The 25,479-nt window shown below is 38.3% G+C and overlaps 2 protein-coding genes, 10 non-coding genes and 2 pseudogenes across 12 annotated transcripts; 10 read left to right on the top strand and 4 right to left on the bottom strand.

The window, feature by feature from the left end:
- The first annotated feature begins 2,099 nt into the window (after positions 1-2,099).
- On the top strand, positions 2,100-2,881 carry LOC149100970 (melanocortin receptor 5-like; annotated as a pseudogene).
- Positions 2,882-6,013: 3,132 nt separating this feature from the next.
- On the top strand, positions 6,014-7,642 carry LOC149100969 (melanocortin receptor 5-like). Its single transcript, XM_089276206.1, has one exon. It carries the CDS (start codon positions 6,481-6,483, stop codon positions 7,402-7,404), a length of 924 nt encoding a protein of 307 aa, XP_089132332.1. The 5' UTR covers positions 6,014-6,480; the 3' UTR covers positions 7,405-7,642.
- Positions 7,643-11,402: 3,760 nt separating this feature from the next.
- On the top strand, positions 11,403-12,595 carry LOC149100968 (melanocortin receptor 4-like). The gene has a single exon (XM_089276208.1). It carries the CDS (start codon positions 11,478-11,480, stop codon positions 12,393-12,395), a length of 918 nt encoding a protein of 305 aa, XP_089132334.1. The 5' UTR covers positions 11,403-11,477; the 3' UTR covers positions 12,396-12,595.
- Positions 12,596-14,274: 1,679 nt separating this feature from the next.
- Positions 14,275-17,017, top strand: LOC149100966 (melanocortin receptor 5-like; annotated as a pseudogene).
- Positions 16,727-16,797, top strand: Trnag-gcc (transfer RNA glycine (anticodon GCC)). The gene has a single exon. It is a non-coding gene; the product is annotated as a tRNA-Gly (tRNA).
- A 310-nt stretch (positions 17,018-17,327) lies between the features above and the next one.
- On the top strand, positions 17,328-17,398 carry Trnag-gcc (transfer RNA glycine (anticodon GCC)). The gene has a single exon. It is a non-coding gene; the product is annotated as a tRNA-Gly (tRNA).
- Positions 17,399-19,608: 2,210 nt separating this feature from the next.
- Positions 19,609-19,679, top strand: Trnag-gcc (transfer RNA glycine (anticodon GCC)). Its single transcript has one exon. It is a non-coding gene; the product is annotated as a tRNA-Gly (tRNA).
- A 435-nt stretch (positions 19,680-20,114) lies between these two features.
- Positions 20,115-20,186, bottom strand: Trnac-gca (transfer RNA cysteine (anticodon GCA)). Its single transcript has one exon. It is a non-coding gene; the product is annotated as a tRNA-Cys (tRNA).
- A 925-nt stretch (positions 20,187-21,111) lies between these two features.
- On the bottom strand, positions 21,112-21,183 carry Trnac-gca (transfer RNA cysteine (anticodon GCA)). The gene has a single exon. It is a non-coding gene; the product is annotated as a tRNA-Cys (tRNA).
- A 1,280-nt stretch (positions 21,184-22,463) lies between these two features.
- Trnag-gcc (transfer RNA glycine (anticodon GCC)) lies at positions 22,464-22,534 on the top strand. The gene has a single exon. It is a non-coding gene; the product is annotated as a tRNA-Gly (tRNA).
- A 346-nt stretch (positions 22,535-22,880) lies between these two features.
- Positions 22,881-22,951, top strand: Trnag-gcc (transfer RNA glycine (anticodon GCC)). The gene has a single exon. It is a non-coding gene; the product is annotated as a tRNA-Gly (tRNA).
- A 415-nt stretch (positions 22,952-23,366) lies between these two features.
- Trnac-gca (transfer RNA cysteine (anticodon GCA)) lies at positions 23,367-23,438 on the bottom strand. Its single transcript has one exon. It is a non-coding gene; the product is annotated as a tRNA-Cys (tRNA).
- Positions 23,439-24,302: 864 nt separating this feature from the next.
- Positions 24,303-24,373, top strand: Trnag-gcc (transfer RNA glycine (anticodon GCC)). Its single transcript has one exon. It is a non-coding gene; the product is annotated as a tRNA-Gly (tRNA).
- A 435-nt stretch (positions 24,374-24,808) lies between these two features.
- On the bottom strand, positions 24,809-24,880 carry Trnac-gca (transfer RNA cysteine (anticodon GCA)). The gene has a single exon. It is a non-coding gene; the product is annotated as a tRNA-Cys (tRNA).
- Positions 24,881-25,479: the final 599 nt, after the last annotated feature.

Below are 25,479 nucleotides of genomic sequence, written 5' to 3'. Positions count from 1 at the left end.
CTACGGCATTTAAAAAATGGAAAACGAAAAATTGAACGAACATTATTTCCTTACTAACCCTGTTGCGCGAGCGGCGGAATTCAGATCTTGCAAAGGATATTTCCCGCCAGGAGCAACATTTGAACCCGCTTTGCAATTGATATGAGCTCTGTTGTTAAAGTAAAACAAGCCTTCACTTGGTCGATCAACGGGTCATTAATTTCCACGCGTTTTGTGTAATTATCTCATTACAACGGAAGAACGCCCAAAAGTATATTTTCCTTCATATCTCGAAACGGCTATCTTTAAAACAGGGAACTGGGAATCGGAGAATGGGAATGGGGAACGGGAATGGGAAATGGGCAACGGGAATGGGGAACGGGAAAAGAAAATGAAGAACGGGCAACGGGCAACGGGGAATCTTTAAAAACGGGAATCTTTAAAATGGGGAATCTTTAAAAGCGGGAATCTTTAAAATGGGGAATCTTTAAAAGCAGGAATCTTTAAAATGGGGAATCTTTACAAGCGGGAATCTTTAAAACGGGGAATCTTTAAAAGCGGGAATCTTTAAAATGAGGAATCTTTAAAATGGGGAATCTTTAAAATGAGGAATCGTTAAAAGCGGGAATCTTTCACACGGGGTTCTTTAAAACCGGGAATCTTTAAAATGGGGAATATTTAATCGCGTTAATTAATCTTTACTGAAAAGTGAGCGAGAATACCTCATTTTCGCACCGGAAGCTGTTAGTCTGTCACATGTTTCAACTCAAGAGGTACAAATGCAGTTGTAAAATTTATTCATTGTAATTATATTGTACGCTATTAAAGCACATCGGATTAGCGGGATAGTGGAGCGATTCGATTCTCACTCTTTGAGATCCGTTACACCGACCGAAGAATCGAACCGCCTGGATTTATCTTAACTCCGGACTGTGACGTTTTTATATTGAGTTTCGCCGCGATAGATATTTGTCCTAGCCTTATCACGTGCTAATGGAACGACTTACGACTTAACGACAAATCAAAGAAAAACACATTTTTGGTTATTTAATCGATAAATCAACAGTCCCCTAAATCTGATTTTGACATGACGTCGCTAAAATTCAAACTACAAAACTATTGATCCTCCTGAGATTTTACTTCCATGATGTATAAGAGCAGCTGAAAACTAATATTCATACAAATTTTCGCTCCAAGTGGTTCTTGGTTTTGTAATAGATTACGCTTGAATTTCTAAACTTTTGCGTGACGCGGCATTTACATGACGGCCAAGAGAGCTGTCATGTCGGTTGAAAAAGTGACTTATTTCGGGGAATTTGGCTATCTGAACAGTTTATGTATTAGAAAAAGTATTATTTTTAAAATGTTTTCGAGGTCGTGGAGAGATAAATTCACACGTTTGTAGCAAAACTCAATGACAGATGTTTCTGCTGGTTCCCTGCCGCCATCCGGATGGGTACCAGCGTGGTTTCTCCATGAAAATCCCTATAAATCTGGGTAAAAAATTTCTCCGCATATTTTGCGCCTGAATCTTGGCGAGAGTCTTTGTATATTTACCTTCTTTCTTTTCAAGATTCTGGACTTCATCTATTGAACTGTTTTGATTTATTTTGAACGAAGTGACACTGAAAATCTGGCCTCATTACAAAAAAAAAACAAAAACAAAAACAAAAACAAATATCATTTTACACGTTGCAACACTACTTCAGCCAGTTTTGATGCCATTTCTAAACACCATGCTCACTCTCGCTCCATCTTGTCGATCACCCGGAAAGAGACTGTACTCGCACAGTAATTTTCTGACCACCCTATTTTCCACTACAAGCACAGTGACGGTTTCTTCATGATCAACACTTTCTACAGTAATTTCTATGGCTGATCTTACTGACTAATCGTGGTACTTTACTAGTAACTTCACAATTCATTCCAATACTACGCTCACTTGCCAAAGCATCCCACGGAGTCTTATTACTTTCTAGTAATCAGATAAGACAACTAAGCCGGTGTTATTATCTTCGACATGAAGCATATTAATTACAATAGTGTTGACTCCAACAGAGGGCAACAAACTAAAGGAACATTCTACACTTCTAACGAAAAGCTGAGAGAAAAGCAAGAAAATGGCGAACGTAACTGAAAATGTTGGATGCGTGACACATCAAAAGATTGTGTACTCGGCAGTAAACAGTACTCTAGTTGTAATTGCCTTTTTGGGAAATGTTTGGGGTCATTGTTGCTCTTCGAGAGCTGTCGTCCCTGCATCCGCCATCAAAACTATTGTTGGGTTGTCTTGCCTGCACCGATCTCTGTCTGGGTATGATCACACAGCCTCTCCACGTTGCCCTTTCGTCATCACCAGAAGATTCCCAAGCTCAGAACTATATTTTCATTGTTTTTAATAGCTTGACTGCAATGCTCGGTGAAGTGTCTTTGCTGACACTGACTGCAGTAAGTGTGGACAGACTTCTTGTCCTGTTAATAGGACTAAGTTACAGACAGGTGGTAACCTTAAGACGTGCATGGATTCTTGTTGCTGTGTTTTGGCTCTTTAGCATTACGGTTGCAATGATATTTTTCAACTTTCGTATTACCATTTTCATGATTTCTATAGCGAATGGAGGAGGAATTTCGCTGAACATAGACCGGTACCAAACAAACTATGTCCAGTGCATTATGGGTACAAATTACATTTGTGGTTTGTTATATTCCATGTGCTATCGTAGCTACAATATTCGCCATCACGGAAGCGCACACACAGTAACTTGATCTTTCTTTGGAAGCAGCGCTAACTCTTGTTTTGTGCAACTCATCTCAGAGCCCATTTCTGTACTGCTGGAAGATGAAAAAAGCAGGGCAAGCAGTGAAGGTCACGATAAGCCAGTTTTGTTGTTTCTCTTGTTAACTATACAATGCCCTAGTTGTAACTGCGACTTGCCCTAGGTGTTTCAGAGACTGAACGCTTAGTGTGCATTACTATATTGGCCAATTTGGAGTTGCGCAGGTAACTGGGGCGAGTGTCAAATTTCAAACGATCGATAACTGACACAACCACATAAAAGAATGAAAGATCACTTTGAGATTGGTTTTTCGACCAACTTTGAGGCTTTTAGGTTGAAGTAAGACAAGGTTATGAACTTTTAAACATTGTTTTGAATTAACCGTACCTATGTAAACGAATCTTTACCTTTGTAAGAACTGTAAAATTACATCATGTACCTACTAATTGCAAGAAGCTAAACTCAACTTTCAATAAACTTTACAATCGATGAATTCATTTGTTACCATTTTGAACTAGCATTACGAAAAGAAGCTAGCTATATAGAACTATCGTTCCCTCTCTAATTTCTCAGTGTTTTTTAGCCTGGTTTGTCTTATTTTGAAATACTCATAACCTTTATAAAACGCAGTGGTCGCTAGACAGTAGTGAATAGAGGGAAATGGTTAAGAAGGCCGGTAAACATCAAGAATAAAACAAACAGGCTAAGATTTATGTTAGAAGGTCCTTGACCGTGCACATCTTTTGTTTTATACTCATTGACTATGCATGAATTACATAATCTTCCTGATTGGTTAGTCGTATGAGCACAAATAATCAACTTCTGTATTTTCCCAGGTTTTGTGCAGGATCAACCCCAAAAATAGCCAACAAAAACCTACAACAAAGAACTTTGCCAGGTTTCATAACCATTTTCCTCTACTAACTATGGTTAGACACCAAACGTTTTCATGGTAAAGTTAAACGAGGAGAAAAGAATAGGAAAAGTGTGAAAATATTTAATCAGCCAAATCAATTAAGCGGTACCTGTTGTACAACCACTGATACAGAAGTTAAAATATTTCACGAAATGAAGCCTTTCCAGTCCGGTGCTGGTGCTAGACGAGCAAAGCCACCTAAAATGTACATTAATATTTGTGCAATGATGTTGGATAGAAAACTATAGCATTGTTATTCATATTGGTGGACTCAATGCAAACGTTCACACTTTTCTTCTTTCCATGTGTGTTATTGTTCAGAAAAAAAAAAAATTAAAGAAACGCCTCAAGTAGAAGGTTTGGAATGAACTTTATACCGCAGCTTGACAGCTTTAAACAAGTTAAGGAATGATATATTAGGATTCATATAGTATTTTCTTGATCCACTCTATTATGTGGAAAACATTTGGAATCCAAAGATTTGGCGCAAAAAGGAATCTAAAAACTATTTGTTGATTTACTGTTGACTTAGAGAAAAATCAAGAAAGAGCGAGTGGTTAATTGTTCACAACCTATCGGGTGATAAGATAAAAACAAAAAAACAAAAACAGATGAATTTAAAGCCGATCTATAGAAAACTTAAATGACGTTCTTTAAATGACATTACTGGTTTGTTATCTTCCATACATTATAACTGTTGGAATCTTTGCAATCATTCAGCCAATTACGACAACCCCTGGCATTACTTCGCCTGTGACTCTTTCTCTACACTTTATTAATTCAACTCTGAACCATTTCTGTATTTTCGGAAAGTAAGAGAAGTTAGGCAAGCGGTGAAGTGTTAAAAGCTGAAAGCTGAATCGATTGTCCCAAACACCGTTCCATTTACACATGTACATCGGATTCTTTTTTTAATTTTGCCAAGATTATCTCTCTGGGCACCTGCCCATTTCAACCTCTGTTCGTTTATCTACGAGACATATATGCTGAAAATTCTATGATAATCGGCTTCTAGATATAAGAGATATTAAACGAAAAGTTTAAGGGTTGATATCACTATGAAAGAATCAATGTTTTAAAGTTGAAAAGTACACCTATTTTTTTCCTGTATCTTGTTTTCTATCCTTTCAAATTGAATAGTTACTCTTCTTTTACAAGCCAAAACTGCAATTTGGAAAGAGTAAAAAATCTAAAATTGTCCGCCATGCATGTTGAACGACGTAACTGGCCCCCCATCAGAGCTCTTTGCATTTTTATCCCAATATATTAACATCATCTTGTAAACGATATAACAAGATATCCATTAAAGGTAAAACATTTTCAAAATAGCGTAACGGTACGGAAACGCTAAGAGGAAGGGTAGGGGATCCAGCCACCCCCCTTGTGCAATGGAAGTGCCACAACAAAAGCACTTGAATGAAATACAAATCGAATATGATTTCATACTACATGTACAATGTAAGTTTGAACCAGACGTCAAATTAAACAAATGGGAATAGAAACATGCGTGGAAGGTTGAGACAAAAAGAAAATATATGAGATTTTGATCTGCTTTTTGTTCAGCTCTTTTCAATTTTAATTTAATTTTAATTTAATTTTAATATCACCATGTTGATATGTTGTAATCAATAATGATGATTTCATGACAAGAGTTAAATCAAGTTTGGTGCCCAAAAGCAGGCGTGGTAGATGTGTGTGGTTGTATTTTTAAACTTGGCTGTACGAACTTGATTGAAAACATGGGAAAAATGCTCGAGAACAAGGCAAAATAGAAAGGTGGGTAGCTGTAGTAATTTGCTTACTGACCAAGAAATTCGGCAGCGTTTTTTTACAGCAAGGCCCAAAGCCAGGCAGCATATGATATAAATACAAAAGAAATGACTGACATTTAGACATTAACTTAAGTTAATGCTACAATCAAATACATACGTTTTGAGAAGTGCGGATTTAATAACAGAATAAAATGAAACCCACAGGTAATAAACAAGAAATGTCGATGTCCTGTACTTGTTTTTGAATTTAAAAGAGCCTTAAAATCGATTTAATTTATTTTTAACTTGAAGTAATCATTTTTTGTCACAATCCCATATTTCTGATTGAAAGCTAATACATGAAGATATCATTCACCTTAGCTTTGAAAAAAAATAGAAAATTTAAATTTGTTTGATCCACATGTTAGGTTGGTCGATCTGGTGGAATAATACTTTCCTTATTTGATTAGATGGCGTTTTTCAGCAGCTGTCCGCTACAAGAAAAGATTTCTTACCTTTAATTACAAAATAAATCTTCGCCTTGACTGCAACTCGTGCTATTTGTGATGACCTTTCCGTTCAAAAATCGACGCCGAAAAAGGGTTAATGCCAAAAAGCAGGTTTCTCAAATACGCGATCTCATACGTTACGGGCCATATTAGCTTCGATTGGCGTTGTCTCTATGTTTCTAGAAAGTAAGGCATTAGCTGTTGTTTGTAGTCAATGGTCCAAAGGTAAAATGGCGCCGGTGAGAATGACAAAGCAGTTTGGGATTTATTTTTTGTTGTTGTTAGGCAAAACAATTAAGTTCATCAAGTCTTGGGATCATCTGTTTACTTAAGGTTTGTTTTTCAGAACAAAATCAATTCTCTACCGTTTGTTACTTTCTTCCCATCAGAAAAAGGACTGGACCTACGTTACGATCCCCTGGATAAGGGAACAGGCGCGCGTTGAAAAAAGAAGTCTTCTTGGCAAGCCATGAACCCAAAAACACTCCTGGGATAACAAACTAAAGCAACATTTACACCTCTACTAACCAGCTGGAAAGGACATAAACATGGTGAACTTAACAGAAGATAGAAACCGCACAGAGACCCAAAGCCTATTTTGCACGACCGGTTCTTATGCAGCATATCAAAAACTACTTATTTCAGCAGTGAACATCACCCTATCTATCACTGCATTTCTTGAAAATATTTTGATCATTATTGCACTTAAAAGGGTGTCATCTCTTCGTCCGCCATCAAAGCTCTTGTTAGGTTGTCTTGCAAGCACCGATGTCTGCGTGGGTCTCATTACTCAGCCTCTTTTCGTGGCTTATATAATGTCTCCAGAACACTCCATGCTGTGTTATTATCTTTCAATCCTCTTTAATAGATTAAGCATAATTCTTGGCGGAGTATCTGTGTCAACGCTGACTGCGATAAGTGTGGACAGACTTCTTGCCTTGTTGTTGGGTCTAAGATACAGACACGTTGTAACATTAAGACTTGTGCAGAGTTATGTTGTTATTAGCTGGTTTTTCAGCATCGTCACTACATTGACGTCCAGTTACGACGCGCGAATAACGCTATCGATCACATTTTCAGCGACAATACTTTGTATAGTTACCTCGATCTTCTCTTACACAAAAATCTATCTGACGCTTCGCAATCATCAAGCTCAAGTGCAAGGGCATGCTCACCAAGGACAACCAAACGGAGGAGGAATGCCACTGAATATAACTCAATACAGGAAGACACTGTCCAGTGCATTGTGGATACAGATAACATTAGTTGTCTGTTATCTTCCCTATGGCATCGCGGCTATTTTTACCCTCAATGGATCAAGAACGCAACTTCTTGATCTTGCATGGGAACTAACACTATCTCTGTTTATGCTAAACTCGACCTTAAACCCACTCCTCTACTGCTGGAAGATAAAGGAAATAAGACAAGCAGTGATGGACACGTTCAGACGGTTTTCTTGTTTCTCGACGTAGCTGCCTCGTTGAACGTGAAACTCGTGTAACTAAACGGCAGATTAGGCTTTGTTTTTGTGTATAGGAAAGCAATGACTTGGTTAACCCTATTCAGAATCGGGAGAGGGACCCGAGACCGGAAGGGAAGGACTCCTATATGAAAAGGTCGGACATGTTCGTCGGAAAGTTGAATTAAACCCATAAAGGAGACCAATACGGGTGTGGTTCAAACTTTACTTTACCCCTAAAAGACTCCGAAAGATACCACTTAAAACGCAATAAGCTCGATTACCAGTCGCTGTTCTGGAAAAAAGTCCGCTCTAATAGACTGAACTTGAGAGACCGATGGAAATCGAACCTAAACACCGTAATAAGAGCGGTGTTTTTGCTATTATTTCTTCGATTTCACCCTAAAACATACTTAACAGCTAAAATAATGGTATTTCGTCATGAACACCTTAACTGAGACCGGAATCCTTGATTTACACACCTAAGTGAGACGACGGGCATCCCCGACCTCTTCATATGAGAGTCCCCCTCCACAGGGATCCGAGACTTATGCTTCCATAGTAACTGCGTTTTAGCAGACATTTTTTACCAATTTTACAATTTTCTTGAAACAAAAACTCGAGGCAAGTAAAACTAAACGGTAAAAGGGAACGACGTTTCGAAGTCGACATGACACTAATTCCAAGTTCAAAAAGATATGAAATAAACTGTCAAGAAAAAGATTAACATGATAAATATTTAATTAATATGCAATGCCACGCAAATAGTTTTGCCTGGATTGAGTCTGTTTGGACATTGAGAGATGGTGACAAGTCTCTGATAAGTAACATTTCATGTACTTAACAACCTCGAGTACCTCAAAATTTGACTTCGATTTTAATTTTATTGGGTATAAGTCATCTGTGGTGAATTTTTGACGCCTATTATAAGAAACATGGAATATAATGAAATTAATTAAATAAGAAGTTGTTTTCCACGAATGCCCGCGTGTCTTATTCTTCTCCTTTGAGTAAGAGTTTAAAATGCCTAAGTCACAAGGAAGACTATTCCAAAGAATGGCGCCACAATAGCTAAAGCTATTTTTTGCGCGGCAATGGAACATTGGGTTTATTCTCAGAGTCCATTTGGTTATATACGGTTTATCGCCTTTCGAATTTACAACTGAGATATTCTGGAATTGTTAACCACTGCAGCTCTTTGAATTGGCCGCTGACATGCTAGATTCTTCCACGTGAGAAATTTGAACAGGTCACAGTTTGAGTCTAGGTCAAAACACGGGCTGCTCTAATTTGTATCTTTGTATCTTGTATCTTATCTTAAAGTTATCCTCAGGTTGCCAAAACAATTTTGCAATAGTCAAAGTGTGGCTGCATCAGGCTTGATATAGTGAAAGGGGTCAAGTCCTTGATTATATCACATTCTGGTAATAAAGAAAATGATTATCTACATAACAAAATTACCCGTTTAAACACAAATTCGAGCTTTAAGATTCGTCTCTGCATCATAAGAAAGATCAATGAGCTTCGTATACTTCATTATCAACCGCTGTTTGGAAAGATAAGTCCGCGCTACTCCTCCCGAAGATACCGGCGACTTCTGGTGGACGAGCTTCGGGAATTGGATCCGAGAGAGCGACCGTAAAACGCTGATGTTGCCTGAAGGGTACGAAATCATTCAACTTTACATATTAACTGTCATTGTCAGAGTAAACCGGGCAGTACCAAAAGATCGCAGTCGACCATCTACCTTCATCTTCTCACAGCATGAAAGCTATCCGAAAAGATCAACAACCATGACATTTGCCGAGGTAGACGTTCGTTTTTCTTCGAGATATCACCACATCATGATTTTGACCTCTCAAGCGGTCTAAAACGGCCGAAGCTTCGGGTAACTTTACGTGAGCTTAAAAAAAATACTTCGTACAAATTCCAGAAACTCTTATTTTCTTGCGATAATATTTGTCCCCGTGTTAGTTGATTGAGAAATATTAGAGGTCTTTCGCTTTAATTTTCTGGTGTTCACGAGGTGCCAAATATCGCTGCCGAGTCGTTAATGAGCATGACCCAAATTTTAGCCATTTTCAGCGAGTCGTTTATCAAAAGTGCGGCAGTTTATTTCCCCAGAAAGACATTTCTGTGACAGTCTTTTGCACTGCTATCAATATCCAGTTTAGTTAACATTGGTATCTACAGGCAAATCGGAATGTTTACATAGGTTAATAACGATGTCACGGCTTAAATATTCTATGCTGCAGTCCAGCTTACTATTTATTGCAGATCATTTCAGTAAATCATCGATAACAATCTCAGAGAGTCGGCATAAGGTGATATTTTTCGCTAAAAATTTGGCGGGAAATGTTTCTGACTAATGATTTGGACTTTGCGAGACCAATTACTGCGATTTGTCTGTAGATACCAATTTTAACCAACATTATCGCACGAAAATAAGACTGTTCTGGAATTTGTACGAAGTATTTTTTAGGTTCACCTAAAGTTTCCCGAAACGTCGGCCATTTTAGACCGCTTGAGAAGCCAAAATCATGATGTGGTGATATCTCGAAGAAAAACTAACGCCTACCTCGGCAAATGTCATGGTCGTTAATCTTTTCGGATAGCTTTTATACTATGAAAAGATGAAAGTAAACGGCCGACCTCGATATTTTGGTATTGCCCAGTTTTCTCTTACAATGACACTTGAGTCAATTATGATTAAATTTCGGATCTATGATATAAAGCAGAAGACAACAATGCAGTTATAGGGTTCAGAACGATATCAATTTATGAAGGCTACTGTAAAGAAAATGAGATATATTCCGTTTAAACATTGACTCCTGAGAGAGAGACTCAAAAGACACTACCATCAATTTGTTAACGTCCACCATAAAATATTTGTGTTGTCACTGTCGTGATAAGTAAATAGAATTTTTTCATTTCCCTCCTCAAATAAACGTAAATGAAACCCACCCGACAAAAGAGACATGGTTAACGAAAATATGAAAACAAGTGTTTTCCCAACTTTGAAGTCCTTTATGCCCTTTTATTATCTCACAAGGCTCAATTGCAAGTGAACCAGACTCAAACTTTATAGGATTATTTTTCATTCCATATAAACTGGTATTTGTTTTTTTTGTTTTTGTTTTTTTTGTTTGTTTGTTTGCTTTTTTTTTTTCATAAAACGCCATATTTAGATTATATGAGAGAGGATTTTACATGTAGAATTCAATAAAAATTTAGGGCAAATTGCATGGCGAATGTCACGACGAATTGAATCACATCACTTCAACTTCAAAGATTTATTGACAAAATCCAAACGTGAAAATATTGGTCAATTAATTTCATGACTAAACAAACATGTTGCTTCATTAGAACTATGATAATAAGTTAGAAGAAACAAGAAACAAGAAACATCCGAAAAGAATATTTCTGATGTCACTGTCCTTTTTTAAAACAGTGGTCTTGACAGTTTTAATTTTCTTTAAAATTTAATTTTTTTTTTAATTTAACAATAACGCGTTAACGTTGATTGATTGAAGTGGGATAAATTTTGCCGGTGACCCAATGTTTTCCGGCGGCTGACATTTATTATTTTAACCTTGCTCAGCTGCAAAAGAAACCTTCTCGTTACCCCAGCACATGCTCTACGAGACAAATTCAGGTGCTTATGTCAGAAAACGAAATTCTGGAATCAACGCCAACAAACAGGTGTGGTAGACATGATATTTTTCTTCTCCAAAACAAAAGCTACATGAATCGAATGACGGTTTTCCCTCGTATATTTCATTGTAGTTAAAATTAGTAACACAACTTACAATAATTTCTTTGTAGCCAACGGTGGATGGGAAAATAGGTTTTCGTTATCAACCAAATCAAAATTCGAAATAATTATGAACTTCAACCTTTCAAGTTCCCAGTCAAAGTATATATTTCCAAGGTTGTAACCAACTTGTCAGTTTTACGGGTTTACTTTCAAAATTTCTTCACAAACTATTACTCTTTATTGTTAGGAATTAGACGAACTAGTATTATCTTTGAGGAGCAGAAGATGACATAGAATAAAAAGGTCGCCGTGACAAGGAAAGACAGAGGATGGTAAACTTAACTGAAGATGGAAACCACACGACAATTCAAGACTTAGTTTGCACGCCACACTTTAGTGGAACAAATCAAAACATAATTGTTTCAACTTTAAATGCTTTGTTAGCTTTCACTGCATTTCTGGGGAATGTTCTGATCATTGTTGCTCTTCCAAAGGTGTCGTCCCTTCATTCACCATCAAAACTTTTGTTAGGTTGCCTAGCAACTACTGATCTCTGTGTTGGCCTCATTACACAACCCATCTACGTTAACTTTTTATTGTCCCCAGAAAATTCCAGGCGTTGTTACTATTCTGTAATCCTTAGTAATGTCGTGGGTTCAATATTTTGTGGAGTGTCGTTGCTAACATTGACTGCAATTAGTCTGGACAGACTTCTTGCCCTGCTGTTAGGACTAAGATACAGACAAGTGGTAACTTTGAGGCGAATGCGGACCCTCGCTGCAGCCATTTGGCTCTCTAGCACTGCTCTTGCAATAATACTACTTTTTAACATCCCTGCAGCTCTATTTATCATATGTATATCAATGTTATTATGCATAGTAACCTCAACCTTTTGTTACACTAAGATTTACCTCAAGCTTCGCCTTCACCAAACTCAAGTACAAGGTCATGTTCACCAAGGACAATCGAATGGAGGAGTAATTAAACTGAATATAGCGCGATACAGAAAAACTGTATTCACTTCTTTGTGGGTACAGATAACATTAGTGGTTTGTTATCTTCCTTACTTTACCGTAACTATATTTGTTTTAACTGGATTACTTGCAAAATTTATTGACCTTGCCTGGGGAGTAGCGATATCTTTCGTTATGTTCAACTCATCTCTAAACCCATTTCTGTACTGCTGGATGATGAGGGATATAAGGCAAGCAATGAAGAACACGATCAAGCAGTTATGGTTTTTCTGAAGTTTACTGTCTCGATAACTCCGAAAGGCATAATTAATAAAAGCAGTCAAAAGTTAAATTCGGACTCTGTCTTCTCTCGCAGATCTCCTGTTTTCCTCGTTATTTTAATTTCTGCCTTGCCAAAATAACGCCGCTTGTTAAAGATAAAGAATAGCTAGTCAGACCTATCCAATCTGAGAAAAGATGGTACACTCAAGGAATTATTGTGCGGCCAGGTGGTAGGTACTTCTGCCAACGACGGGGTGGGGAGGGGGGGCGGGGGGGGGGGGGAGTTCTGCCCACTCCCACTACCATCAATCGAGTCTCCCGACTCTGAAAAAAATACGGTTTTGTTACAAGGTCTGAACATTTTAATTTCAACTTACGTTTACATCTTCTGTAATATTTGGAAATTTTCGGAAAATGTTCGACAACGTTCGTGTGACTTTCGGACAAGTTTTGGAGAATCTTCGGAAGTCTTCGGAAAGTGGTCGGAAATCTTCGGAAAATCGTCAAAAACGCCGTCATCAGTATGTCTATATAATAAAAAGAACAGTACACGTTAGCGCGAACATACGAATTTTATGTTCTCGTGGCAAGAACAATATCTCACTCGTTCGCTGCGCTAACCCGTGAGATATTGTTCTTGCCACTCGAACACAAAAATTCATATCTTCTCGCCACCGCCTCTATATGTTTCATTTTTAAGACTTTTATTAAATCCATTTTGAAATCACTGGTTATCCTTGCAATCTGATTGGCTCTCAGTGGTGTGATTTATTCACGAATCGCACTATTTTTTGCTCTAAATCGAATCTTTTTCTCAGCCAATGAGAATGAGACAGTAAAACAAAACAACCAATCAGATTTCAAGATTAGTTTAAAGTAATCAATAAAATTTCAGGAAAATGAAATGCAAAAACGCCATTTTGTGGAGACTTCTGCAAAATAAATTAAAATAATTAAATAACACATGCTTATATATTTATTCAAGTATGAGTAATAAACGTACATGGTATAAACATTTTGAGTACATTTAGTATGTGCTGGTCCGTACGAAAAAGATTGTATTGCAATAAATTAATGTCACAGTTTGAGTGCTTTTTCTAGACACAACACGAGTTGCAGCTCGCAAGATTTTCATTAGCACTAGTCAAAAAAAAAACATTCAAACCTAAAAGAAGAAAGCTCAATTTGGTACCGATTATCTTGTCGGGAGAGTAAAATCTTTTCTTTGTTGAGCCACACACTTGAGTATTTGAATCCTCTGTAGATGAAAAGCTTTATTATCAAGCTATGAATCGCTGAAATGGGTTGAAATGGCCCCCTTCTCGAAATTGTGTTGATTATATAAGTTAAAAAGACAGTGAGGGAATTAAAATATAAACTAAAGACGTCATCTCTTGTATGTATCATTTGTACCTAACAGCATAAATAATGGTGCGAGTGAAGCAGAACCTTGTACAGAGTACAAGGGTATACAGTTTGATCATTTTCCTATGGTATCCGGAGTAAAAAGGTAGATTTTAGTTTTATCAGCTGAAGCGGAAGGCTGATAACATAACTTATATTCCTTATATCACTCAAAACGAATAAAATCACACTGTGGCACGAAACACAACCAAAGCATTGCTACGTCGATAATGCATACATAATATTATTTAAAAAGACGCTCAATTACATCATCCTAGCTAGCCAAAGCTGAGTCATCTACCGAGAAGCCTGAGCACAAAAGTAACTGCACTGACTTTCAAAATTTTCCAATTTTCATTAATTCCGTTTTAGAATATTGACTCTGGGTTATTAAAAGTCTATCAAAGCGTAGTAAGCCGTAATTCTCGGAGTGGTTTATGGTTATTACATGTATAGCGCACACACAAAAAACTGTTTTGTTTTTTTTTTGCTATTTTCATCTGTTCTAGATCAGTGCTATCTGTCTTGCCTGTAATGCCAAGTACTTGAGTATTACTTTACCGGCAAGCATTTCCTTTTACTGAAACGGAAATTGTCACCCACAAGCGAAAAAGGAGCCATTATGAAAACTAACAAATGTTGGCAGATTATCTCTGCAATTCAGTGGTTTTTAAGTTATGGGAACCCTGAAACGCCATTCTCATTTTCCCGACATGATAACTTGTTCAACAATTTGTTTTTTGGTTTTCGAATAGCATTTAAAAAACTATGTAAGTTCATGATTCAATTTTCACAAAATAAACCAACTGGAATTAATCTGTTTACATTGTAAAACACGTACATATGGTATGATCATCTAAAAGCAATTTCCTTGCAAATTAATTATTACTTTCTAGTAATCAGATAAGACAACTAAGGCGGTGTTATTATCTTCTGCATGAAGCACGTTTATTACAAAAGTGTTCACTCCAACAGGGGGCGACAAACTAAAGGAACATTTTATTCTCCCAACAAAAGAAAAGCAAAAATGGCGAACGTAACTGAAAATGTTGGATGCATGACAGGTCTTTGCGTGATGATGACACATCAAAAGATTGTGTACTCGGCATTAAACAGTATTCTAGCTGTAATTGCACTTTTGGGAAATGTATCGGTCATTGCTGCTCTTCAAAAGGTGTCGTCCCTTCCTCCGCCATCAAAACTATTATTGGGTTGTCTTGCCTGCACCGATCTCTGTGTGGGTATGATCACACAGCCTCTCTTTGCCGTCTCTTTGGCGTCACCAGAAGATTCCCTAGCTCAGAACTGCATTTTCAATATTTTTAATAGCTTGGCTGCACTGTTCGCGGGAGTGTCTTTGTTAACATTGACTGCAATAAGTGTGGACAGACTTCTAGCCCTGTTAATGGGACTAAGGTAGAGACAGGTGGTAACCTTAAGACGGGCATGGATTTTTGTTGCTCTGTTTTGGCTTTTTAGCATTACGGTTGCAATGATATTCTTTTTCAACTTTCGTATTACCATCTTCATCATTTCCATAGCGATGTTATTCTGTATAGTAACATCGACTCTATGTTACACGAAAATATACTTGCGCTTCGTAATCACCAAGGACGAGTTCAAGATAATGTCCACCAAGGACAAACGAACGGAGATGGAATTTCGCTGAACATAGAACGGTACAAAAAAACGGTGTCCAGTGCATTATGGGTACAAATTACATTAGTGGTTTGTTATCTTCCATATGCTATCGTAGCTACAACATTCGCCTCCACGGAAAGGCGCACACAGTCACTTGACCTTTCTTTGGGAGCAGCGGTAACTCTTGTTTTGTTCAACTCGTCTCTTAACCCATTTCTGTACTGCTGGAAGATGAAGGAAGTAAGGCAAGCAGTGAAGGTCACGATCAGACAGTTTTGTTGTTTCTCATGTTAACTATACAATGCCTTAGTTGTAAATGCGACCTGCCCTCGGTGTTTCAGAGACTTAAAGCTTAGTGTGCAGTACGTACTATATTGGCCAATTTGGAGTTGCGCAGAGAACTAAGAGGAGTTTCAAGTTTTAACCGATCGCTAACTGACACAACCATGAAAGATCATGTTTGAGATTGGCTTTCTGGTCAAGTTTGAGGCCTTTAGGTTGAAGTGAGACCAAGTTATCGACTTTGAAACACTGTTTAAAATTAACCTATGTAAACGAATCTTTAGCTTTGCGACAACTGTAAAATCTCATCATGTACCTACTACTTGCAAGAAACTGAGATGAAAAATCATTGTTTGCCCACATTTATGAGTATCACCGAAATCATAATTCAGAAATGGTATGATGTCATCCATGTCGATCAAAGGCGAAATTGAGCTGCCATAAGGAACTGTGTTAAGCAAAGTGTTACTAACTGAATAATAAAAGTTAGGAGGGTCTTTCCAAGAGCAAAATGAAGCCCCTATCTCAACTGAAAGGTTGAGAAATTAAGTTACTTGAGCTTTTAATTGGAGGAAATGGATAGTTTATAAAGTTATAACTTTCGGAGAGGCACAACGAAATACTTGTCCCATAACAAATACTTTTTAGAAGTATACATTACATTTCTTTACACCCGTTGGCTGTTTGGTAAGCATAATAATAACTACACTATCATCCGTTAAAAGCTCAAGTCACAGAAGATTTCATGTGAGCTATCGAGGTAGTGCTAGATAAGAACGGGTGATTAACTTTTCTTAACCAGTGAGAGTTATCTACAAGTACATCTTGTTGACCGAGAATAGGGGGCAACCAGGAACGAACTGGTGACCTATCGATGTGCGGTCGAATGCTCCACTACTGAGCTATACCCAATAACTGAATAATAATGAACAATTAGATTATGAGCTCGGGATTTCAGTTAGTTGATAGTTACCAAACCAACAGCCCGCTTGTTACAAGCGATTGTGTTCAGACAAGCACTGATGGTTCAGTGGTAGAATTCTCGCCTGCCACGCGGGAGGCCCGGGTTCGATTCCGGGCTAGTGCATCTTTTTTGCCTCACCGGGGCGGTCAGGGGACGTATTAGGGCCTCTGAATGAAATCCATTTCCTACTTGCTATAACACCATTAACATCCTTTAAAAACTCAAGTCACAGAAGATTCCATGTAAGCTATCGAGTAGTGTTAGATAAGAACGTGTGAAAAACGATCGAAATTATAAATGTGCTTAGTAATGGAAATTGCCATTGCGGCAGGGTTTTGCTATATGCTGGCGCCCCACAGTATTCTTGTTTTGCTTAACACATATTGACAGCTTGTTGCGTGGTTCTCTTACATGTTTATATTTTCAGGTTTATGACTCACACACATTAAATCCTTGCATCTGTTAATTTTTTGTGAAATATATCGTAAAGATCTCAAGAAACTTCCACAGTGCTCTTGGAAATTCAAACCGCCGTTCTAAAATCTATGAGTGGGGAAAACATTGGCCTGCGTTCCCGTTGTATTCAATATGTAGCAGTTTTAAGTTTGTTATCAAAAGAAGAGTCTTCGCCACAAGTGGTAGTACTCAGACCAGCAATGGCGGTTCAGTGGTAGAATTCTCGCCTGCCACGCGGGAGGCCCGGGTTCGATTCCCGGCCAATGCAAAACATTTTTATGCCACTATTTTTACCTCTAACAGCCTATCGTCTATCGGTATTATCCATTTCATTTCATCTTGGCTAAGATTTCCCAGCCCCTGTTGAAAGTTGGTTTTCACAAACCCAAAGTTTGGATCATATTAATATTGGAAAGAAAACATTCCCAGTTGCATGATAAGCCTCGCTTCGTTTCAAATTTGGTTCATCAGTCTTCGATTTTGCTTGGCTTTATAAGTTTTTGGATGCTGCTTGCTCGAATTCATGAAGTTGAAAATGGTTTTCCTGTTCAGTGAAGCGTAAGCATGATAGAAAGCGTATTTTTTTTAAAGCAAAACACAACGTTACGCATTTGAAAAGGACGCAAATAGTTTGTCGAACACAGTGGACGGAAACAATTTTTCTAATTGGGTAAAAACCAAGAACACAATGAAATAAAATAAAAGGGGGGAACCGGGTTGGAACGGTGACCTCTTGATCTGCAGCCGAATGCTCTACCACTGCGCTATGCCCCCTTGTATACAACAAAGAAATAACATTTCTTTTCTTAACCCGTGAGAGTTAACTGTAGGTAAAACTTGTCGACCGAGAACAATTTCATGAAAGAAAAATATTTCATAATAGCGCTAAAGCATTTTTTCAAAAAGACGGGCGAATATTAATCCAAAACGTCACAACATTGCTTACAAACTCTCATTCAAACACACCTATCAACCAATGAGAGCGCGTGTAATATTCAGTTAATTTATAAATACATATGTAGCCGACGGGAAGCTTCTGCGAGCGAGTCACGATTGGATGCAAAAAATGAATTACTTCGACCGTCAAGTGAAAACAACTTTCAAACTGCTCTAATTGCTGTCAATTCAGATGAGTCTTTTCCTATCTACGTTTAGTAGGTTTCAAATTGTTAACAAGCATGATTTCTCTCGTTTAGAGAGAGTGTTAACAGCCAAGCACTGGTAATTCAGTGGTAGAATTCTTGCCTGCCACGCGGGAGGCCCGGGTTCGATTACCGGCCAATGCAATTTTTCTTTATGCCACTATTTTGTTTTCGTTTACCATTAACAGCCTATGGTCTATCGCATTTCACTCTTGACTAGGTATTCTCAGGCTCTGATGAAAGTTGGTTTCCACAAAACGAAAGAAATCATTCCCAGCTGCTTGATCAGCCTCACATCTTGTAAAGTTTTGTTCATTAAGGCTTCGATAGTGTTTGGTTCTTGCCTATTCAAGTTCATGGAGAAAACAGGGGCGTACCGTGAGATTGTGAAGGTATACGCACAAGAATGGTGCTTCAAACGTAACTTGGGGGCTCCCTCAAAAAATTTGAAATCTAAGGTCTCGGAAATGCCATTTCCTACAATTTCGGAGGGACATTTCAATAAATAAACGCGAGCGAAAATGCATAGTTAGTTGTTAATTTTACCCATCCCTAGCCGGAGTTTTCGGCAAGCCACAACAAAAATAGGGAGTAAAACAATGGTCTAAACATAGGGCTTACAACGTTTACAGGTGTGAGGGCCGTGGAGGGTAGAATTTTTTGCTTTTGTCTTCACTCTACTATTACGTTTCTTGACGTTTATGGGTTTTGTGAAAAGATACCGGTGAGCCTTACACACACAGACAACAATTTGAAAGTTAAAAATCGGTTGGACTTTATGGCAACTTTAAAAAAACTTGCAGGGAATAGTGCTACAACCGTGCTTACTCACTGTCATCTAAACACACCTATCGACCAATGAGAGCGCCCGTAATATCTCTGTTATTTTATAAATGCACATGTAGCTGACGCAAAGCGCTTGAAACGTGTTAGAGCGAGTCACGATTGGTTTTGGTTTTAATTCTGATTGGATGAAAGAGTGGCGCGAGTCTTTTAAGCCAATCGCTCAGCGTAGCAAGTAGATAGTAACGCAACCAAAAACACTGCAAATGTGAATTACATCAACACACAAGTGAAAACAATTTAACAGCACCAATATTGGTGTGACTTCAGATTAGTCTCTTCCTATCTACGTATAGAAGTTTTGCACGGCAGCCATGTTGCATGGCAGGAACAATGAAAATGTACTGCACTGGAAAGAACATTTTTTCCCATACGAAAAAGAATCTATTGTTCCTGCCATGCAATGTGGCTGCCGTGCAAAACCTCTATTAATAGTTTTAAGTTTGTTACCAAACTAAGAGTCCTCTTATAACTAGTGAGCCTGTTCAGACAAGCACTGGTGGTTCAGTGGTAGAATTCTCGCCTGCCACGCGGGAGGCCCGGGTTCGATTCCCGGCTAGTGCAGACTTTCTTTATCCCACTAGTTTATTTTCGTTTGCCATTAACAGCCTATGGTATATAGCATTTCAATCTTGTTTAAGCTTTCCCAGTCGCTGATGAAAGTTAGTTTCCACAAACTGAAATTTTGGGTCACACTGGTATTGAGATTGAAGAAAACATTCCCAGCTGCTTGATCAGACTCACATCTCTTTAAATTTTGTTCACTGAGGCTTCGATTGTGCTTGGCTTCAGTGTTTGGTTGTTGCCTACTCAAAGTTGAAAATGGTTTTCTAGTCCATGGAGCCCTAAGCGTGTTGGAAAAGCATATTATTTTATTAAGCAAAACACAACATCAAAAAGTTAAACAGGGAACAGATCATGAATTAGTTTGCTAACCACAGTGGACGGGAACCACCTTTCAAATTAGACAAACGCAGGGGAAAAGTGAAAGAAAGCTAAAGGGGACAACTGGGATTGAACCGGTGACCTCTCGATCTGCAGTCGAATGCTCTACCACTGAGCTATGCCCCCTTGTATACAACAAGGCAATTAACTTTTTTAGCCAGTGAGAGTTAACTACAAGTAAACTTGTCCAGCGAGATCAATTTTAAATTTAAGATTTGCGCGTAGTTTTGAGAAATATTTCATAAAAGCAATAAAGCACTTTTTCATAAAGACGCGCGAATCCAAAACGTCGCAACATTGCTCACATACTCTTATTCAAACACACCTATCAACCAATGAGAGCGCGCGTAATATTTCAGTTAAATTATAAATGCATATATAGCTGACGCAAAGTGCGGGAAACTTATGCGAGCGAGTCACGATTAGTTTTCATGCAAATGTGAATGACTTCGACCGTCAAGTGAAAACAACTTTAAAACTGCTCTAATAGCTGTCAATTCAGATGAGTCTTTTCATAACTACATTTAGTGGGTTTGAGTTTGTTAACAACCACGACTTCTCTTGTCTCAATTGGGTGTTCTGCGAAAAGCACTGGTGGTTCAGTGGTAGAATTCTCGCCTGCCACGCGGGAGGCACGAGTTCGATTACCGGCCAATGCAATTTTTCTTTATGCCACTTTTTTATTTTCGTTTACCATTAACAGCCTATGGTCTAGCGCATTTCACTCTTGACTAAGCTTTCTCAGACTCTGATGAAAGTTGGTTTCCACAAAACGAAAGAAATCATTCCCAGCTGCTTGATCAGACTCACATGCACATCTTGTAAAATTTTGTTCATTAAGGCTTCGATCGTGTTTGGTTCTTGCCTACTCAAGTTCATGAAGTTGAAAATGGTTTTTCAGTTCAGTGAAGCATGTTCTTTTCATTAAGAAAAACACAACATGCACATCAGTCGTAGTTAAACAGAGTACTGAATTAGTATGCCGACCCCAGTTGAAGTGAACCACTTTTCTAATATAGGCAATAGCAAGGAAAAAATAAAACAAAACTAGAGGGAGCAACCGGGATTGAACCGGTGACCTCTCGATCTGCAGTCGAATGCTCTACCATTGAGCTATGCTCCCTGCATGTTTCTATACTTATCCCGAGAGAGTTAATTACAGGTAAAACTTGTAGACGTAGAGCAATAATTTTATATGTATGATTCGGGCGTATTTTTCAGAAATATCTAACAAAAGCGATAGAGCACTTTTTCCAAGTTTATAGCCTCATCTAAACACCAGGGAGGTTGAGAGAATTCGAGACAGTTATGCAAACTCGAAAGGCATAACTTTCGAGCATTCTTCTCGTTTAGATGAGGTTATGTAAGCATTGAAAAAGTACTCTTTTGTTTTTATAAATCTCTTATTAGATGTTTTGGTGTGTAGTATCGCTTTATATTTGTACTCGTTGTTTGCATCTTGACTCGTCCTACGGGCTCGTCAAAATACAGCACAACTCGTAGAAATATATAGAGCTACCACACACCAAAACATCTAATAAGATTTATGTAATAATCAAATGAATGCGCCCGCTCTGATTGGTCAATCAGCTATGGTTTATTGTGCCAGTAGACTCATGGAAATTTCGCTTGTCTTCTGAATTATTATATAAACTCTCGAAGAATTCGTAAATCATAAATAAATCGTATAAATCATATAATCATAAATCATATAAACTCTCGAAGAATTCGTAAATCACTCGCCTGCTGCTCGTGATTTACGAATTCTTCTCGTGTTCTTCCAGCATCCCGCGTGGTTTATCAGCCTATAAACCATAAAAACCTGTGGTCTATTGCTTAAATATATATCTTAAAGGTCACAACCGTGTTTACATATTCTCATCTAAACACACCTATCGACCAATGAGATCGCGCGTAGTATTTCGGCTATTTTATAAATGCATATATAGCTGACGCAAAGCGCGGGAAACGTGTTAGAGCGAGTCACGATTGGTTTTGATTTTAATCCTGACTGGATGAAAAAGTGGCGCGAGTTCTTTAAGCCAATCGCTTAGCGTAGCAAGTGGATATTAATGCAACCAAAAGCACAGCAAATATGAATTACATCGACATTCAAAACAACTTAACTGCTCTAATTGCTGTAACTTCAGATTAGTCTTTTCTTATATATATCTACGTATTAGTAGTTTTACGTTCGTTACCAAAACAACAGTGCTCTTGTAACTAGCGAGTCACGATTGGTTTTCATGCAAATGTAAATTACTTCGACCGTCAAGTGAAAACAACTTTAAAACTGCTCTAATTGCTGGAACTTCAGATGAGTCTTTTCCTATCTACGTTTAGTGGGTTTAAGTTTGTTAACAACCATGAGTTCTCTTGTCTCAGACAAATGTTCCCAGAGAAGCACTGGTGGTTCAGTGGTTGAATTCTCGCCTGCCACGCGGGAGGCCCGGGCTCAATTCCCGGCCAGTGCAGATTTTCTTTATGCCACAATGTTATTTTCGTTTACCATTAACAGCCTATGGTCTATCGTATTTCACTCTTGGCTAGGCTTTCTCAGATTCTAATGAAAGTTGGTTTCCACAAAACGAAAGAAACCATTTCCAGCTGCTTGATCAACCTCACATCTTGTAAAATTTTGCTCATTAAGGCTCCGATAGTTTTTGGTTCTTGCCTACTCAAGTTCATGAAGTTGAGAATACTTTTCCAGTTCAATGAAGCCTAAGTGTGATAAAAGAGCAGATTCTTTTTATTAAGCCCCTGTAAAAATCTATCGGTGGCAAAAGCTTTTGCCTGCATTCCCGCTTTGTAGGGTATCTAGCACTGGTGGTTCAGTGGTAGAATTCTCGCCTGCCACGCGGGAGGCCCGGGCTCGATTCCCGGCCAGTGCAATTTTTCTTTATGCCACTATTTTATTTTCGTTTATCAACATGTGGTCTATCACATCTCCATCTTGACTAAGCTTTCTCAGCCTCTGATAAAAGTTATTTTCCACAAACCGAAATTTTGGGTTACTTAAATATTGAAGAAAAACATTCCCAGCTGCTTGATCATCCTCGCTTCTTGTAGCATTTTGTTCCTTAAAGCTTCGATTGTACTTAGATGAAGTCTTTGGTTGTTCCTCAGTCAAGTTCAAGAAGGAAAATGGTTGCCTCGTTCAGTGAAGTCTAAGAGTGATAAAAGAACGTATTCTTTTTATTAAGCACAATGCGACATCCCCCGGTTAAAAAAGGTACTGAATCAATTTCGTGGCCAATCACTTTTCTAATTAGGCAAAAGCCGGGAATAAAAGTAAAACAAAACCATAGGGGGCAACCGGGATTGAACCGGTGACCTCTCGATCTGCAGTCGAATGCTCTACCACTGAGCTATGCCCCCTTACATACAACGAGATAATGGAGTTTCTCTTCTTAACCGGTGAGAGTTAACTACAGGTAAAACTTGTCAACCGAGAGCAATTTTATGTTTAAGATTCGCGCGTATTTTCAGAACTACTTTGTAAAAGCAACAGAACACTTTTCCCTTGTTTACATAGCCTCATTTTAACACCAGGGAGGTTGAGAGAATTCGAGTCAGTCATGCAAACCTGAAACATTCGAGAATTCTTCCAGCCTTCCGAGTGTTTAGATGAGGCTATGTAAACACGGAAAAAGTACTTTATTGCTTTTATAAAATAATTCTCAAAAATACGCGAGAATCTTAAACGTCACAACCGTGCTTACTCACTGTCATCTAAACACACTTATCGACCAATGAGAGCGCCCGTAATATTTCAGTTATTTTATAAATGCACATGTAGCTGACGCAAAGCGCGTGAAATGTGTCAGAGCGAGTCACGATTGGGTTTGGTTTTAATTCTGATTGGATGAAAAAGTGGCGCGAGTTTTTTAAGCCAATCGCTCAGCGTAGCAAGTAGATAGTAATGCAACTAAAAACACTGCAAATGTGAATTACATCGACACACAAGTGAAAACAATTTAACAGCACCAATATTGGTGTGACTTCAGATTAGTCTTTTCCTATCTATATATATATGTACGTATAGAGGTTTTGCACGGCAGCCATGTTGCGTGGCAGGAACAATGAAAATGTTCTGCGTTAGAAAGAACATTTTTTCCCATACGAAAAAGAATCTATTGTTCCTGCCATGCAACATGGCTGCCGTGCAAAACCTCCATAAGTAGTTTTAAGTTTGTTACCAAACCAAGAGTCCTCTTGTAACTAGTGAGCCTATTCAGACAAGCACTGGTGGTTCAGTGGTAGAATTCTCGCCTGCCACGCGGGAGGCCCGGGTTCGATTCCCGGCCAGTGCAGACTTTCTTTGTGCCACTATTTTATTTTAGTTTACCATTAACAGCCTATGGTATATCGCATTTCAATCTTGTTTAAGCTTTCCCAGTCCCTGATGAACGTTAGTTTCCACAAACCGAAATTTTGGGTCACATTGGTATTGAGACTAAAGAAAACATTCCCAGCTGCTTGATCAGACTTACATCTCTTTAAATTTTGTTCACTGAGGCTTCGATTGTGCTTGGCTTCAGTGTTTGGTTGTTGCCTACTCAAAGTTGAAAATGGTTTTCCAGTCCATGGAGCCCTACGCGTGTTAGAAAAGCATATTATTTTACTAAGCAAAACACAACATCAAAAAGTTAAACAGGGTACAGATCATGAATTAGTTTGCTAACCACAGTGGACGGGAACTACCTTTCAAATTAGACAAACGCAGGGGAAAAGTGAAAGAAAGCTAAAGGGGACAACTGGGATTGAACCGGTGACCTCTCGATCTGCAGTCGAATGCTCTACCACTGAGCTATGCCCCCTTGTATACAACAAGGCGGTGAAGTTTTTATTCTTAACCCGTGAGAGTTAACTACAAGTAAAACTTGTCGACCGGAGAAAAATTTTATGTTTAAAGGGCCCTAGTCAGCCTCCGCCGTTTTCGATACCATCGAAATTATTGATAATGCATGGTGAAGCGTAATCTTATTACTTTACGGTAAGTTGTTTTCGTGAAAGTATGTTCAATTATCTTTAGTAGTTTTACAGTGATTTCTTTCGTTTCGACATGCTCGGAATAAAATATTATAGCCAAACTCTCGCATGTAAACAAAAACAAAGGTGTTGCTTACTAGGACCTTTTAAGACTCGTGTGTTTTTTAGAGAAATATTTCATAAAAGCAATAGAGCACTTTTTCCGTGCTTACATAGCCTGATCTAAACACGAGGAAGGTTTTGAGACAGTTTTTTCGCGATAACTGCAGAACTTCTCGGGCGCTCATTGGCTAATTTTTATTGTTAATAAGCGGACAGACATGAATTTAAAATTTATGCGATGCGTCAACAAACGAGAGCGGACAGTTTGAAAATTTGATATCGTAAAAAAACAAATTGATGTCAGTTTTTAATGCGTCTGTTCTGT

Source organism: Orbicella faveolata, unplaced genomic scaffold (assembly GCF_042242905.1).
Source record: "Orbicella faveolata isolate gen_17 unplaced genomic scaffold, um_ofav_v1 contig_4, whole genome shotgun sequence".
Classification (NCBI taxonomy): domain Eukaryota; kingdom Metazoa; phylum Cnidaria; class Anthozoa; order Scleractinia; family Merulinidae; genus Orbicella; species Orbicella faveolata.
This window is presented reverse-complemented; position numbering and strand designations above follow the sequence as displayed.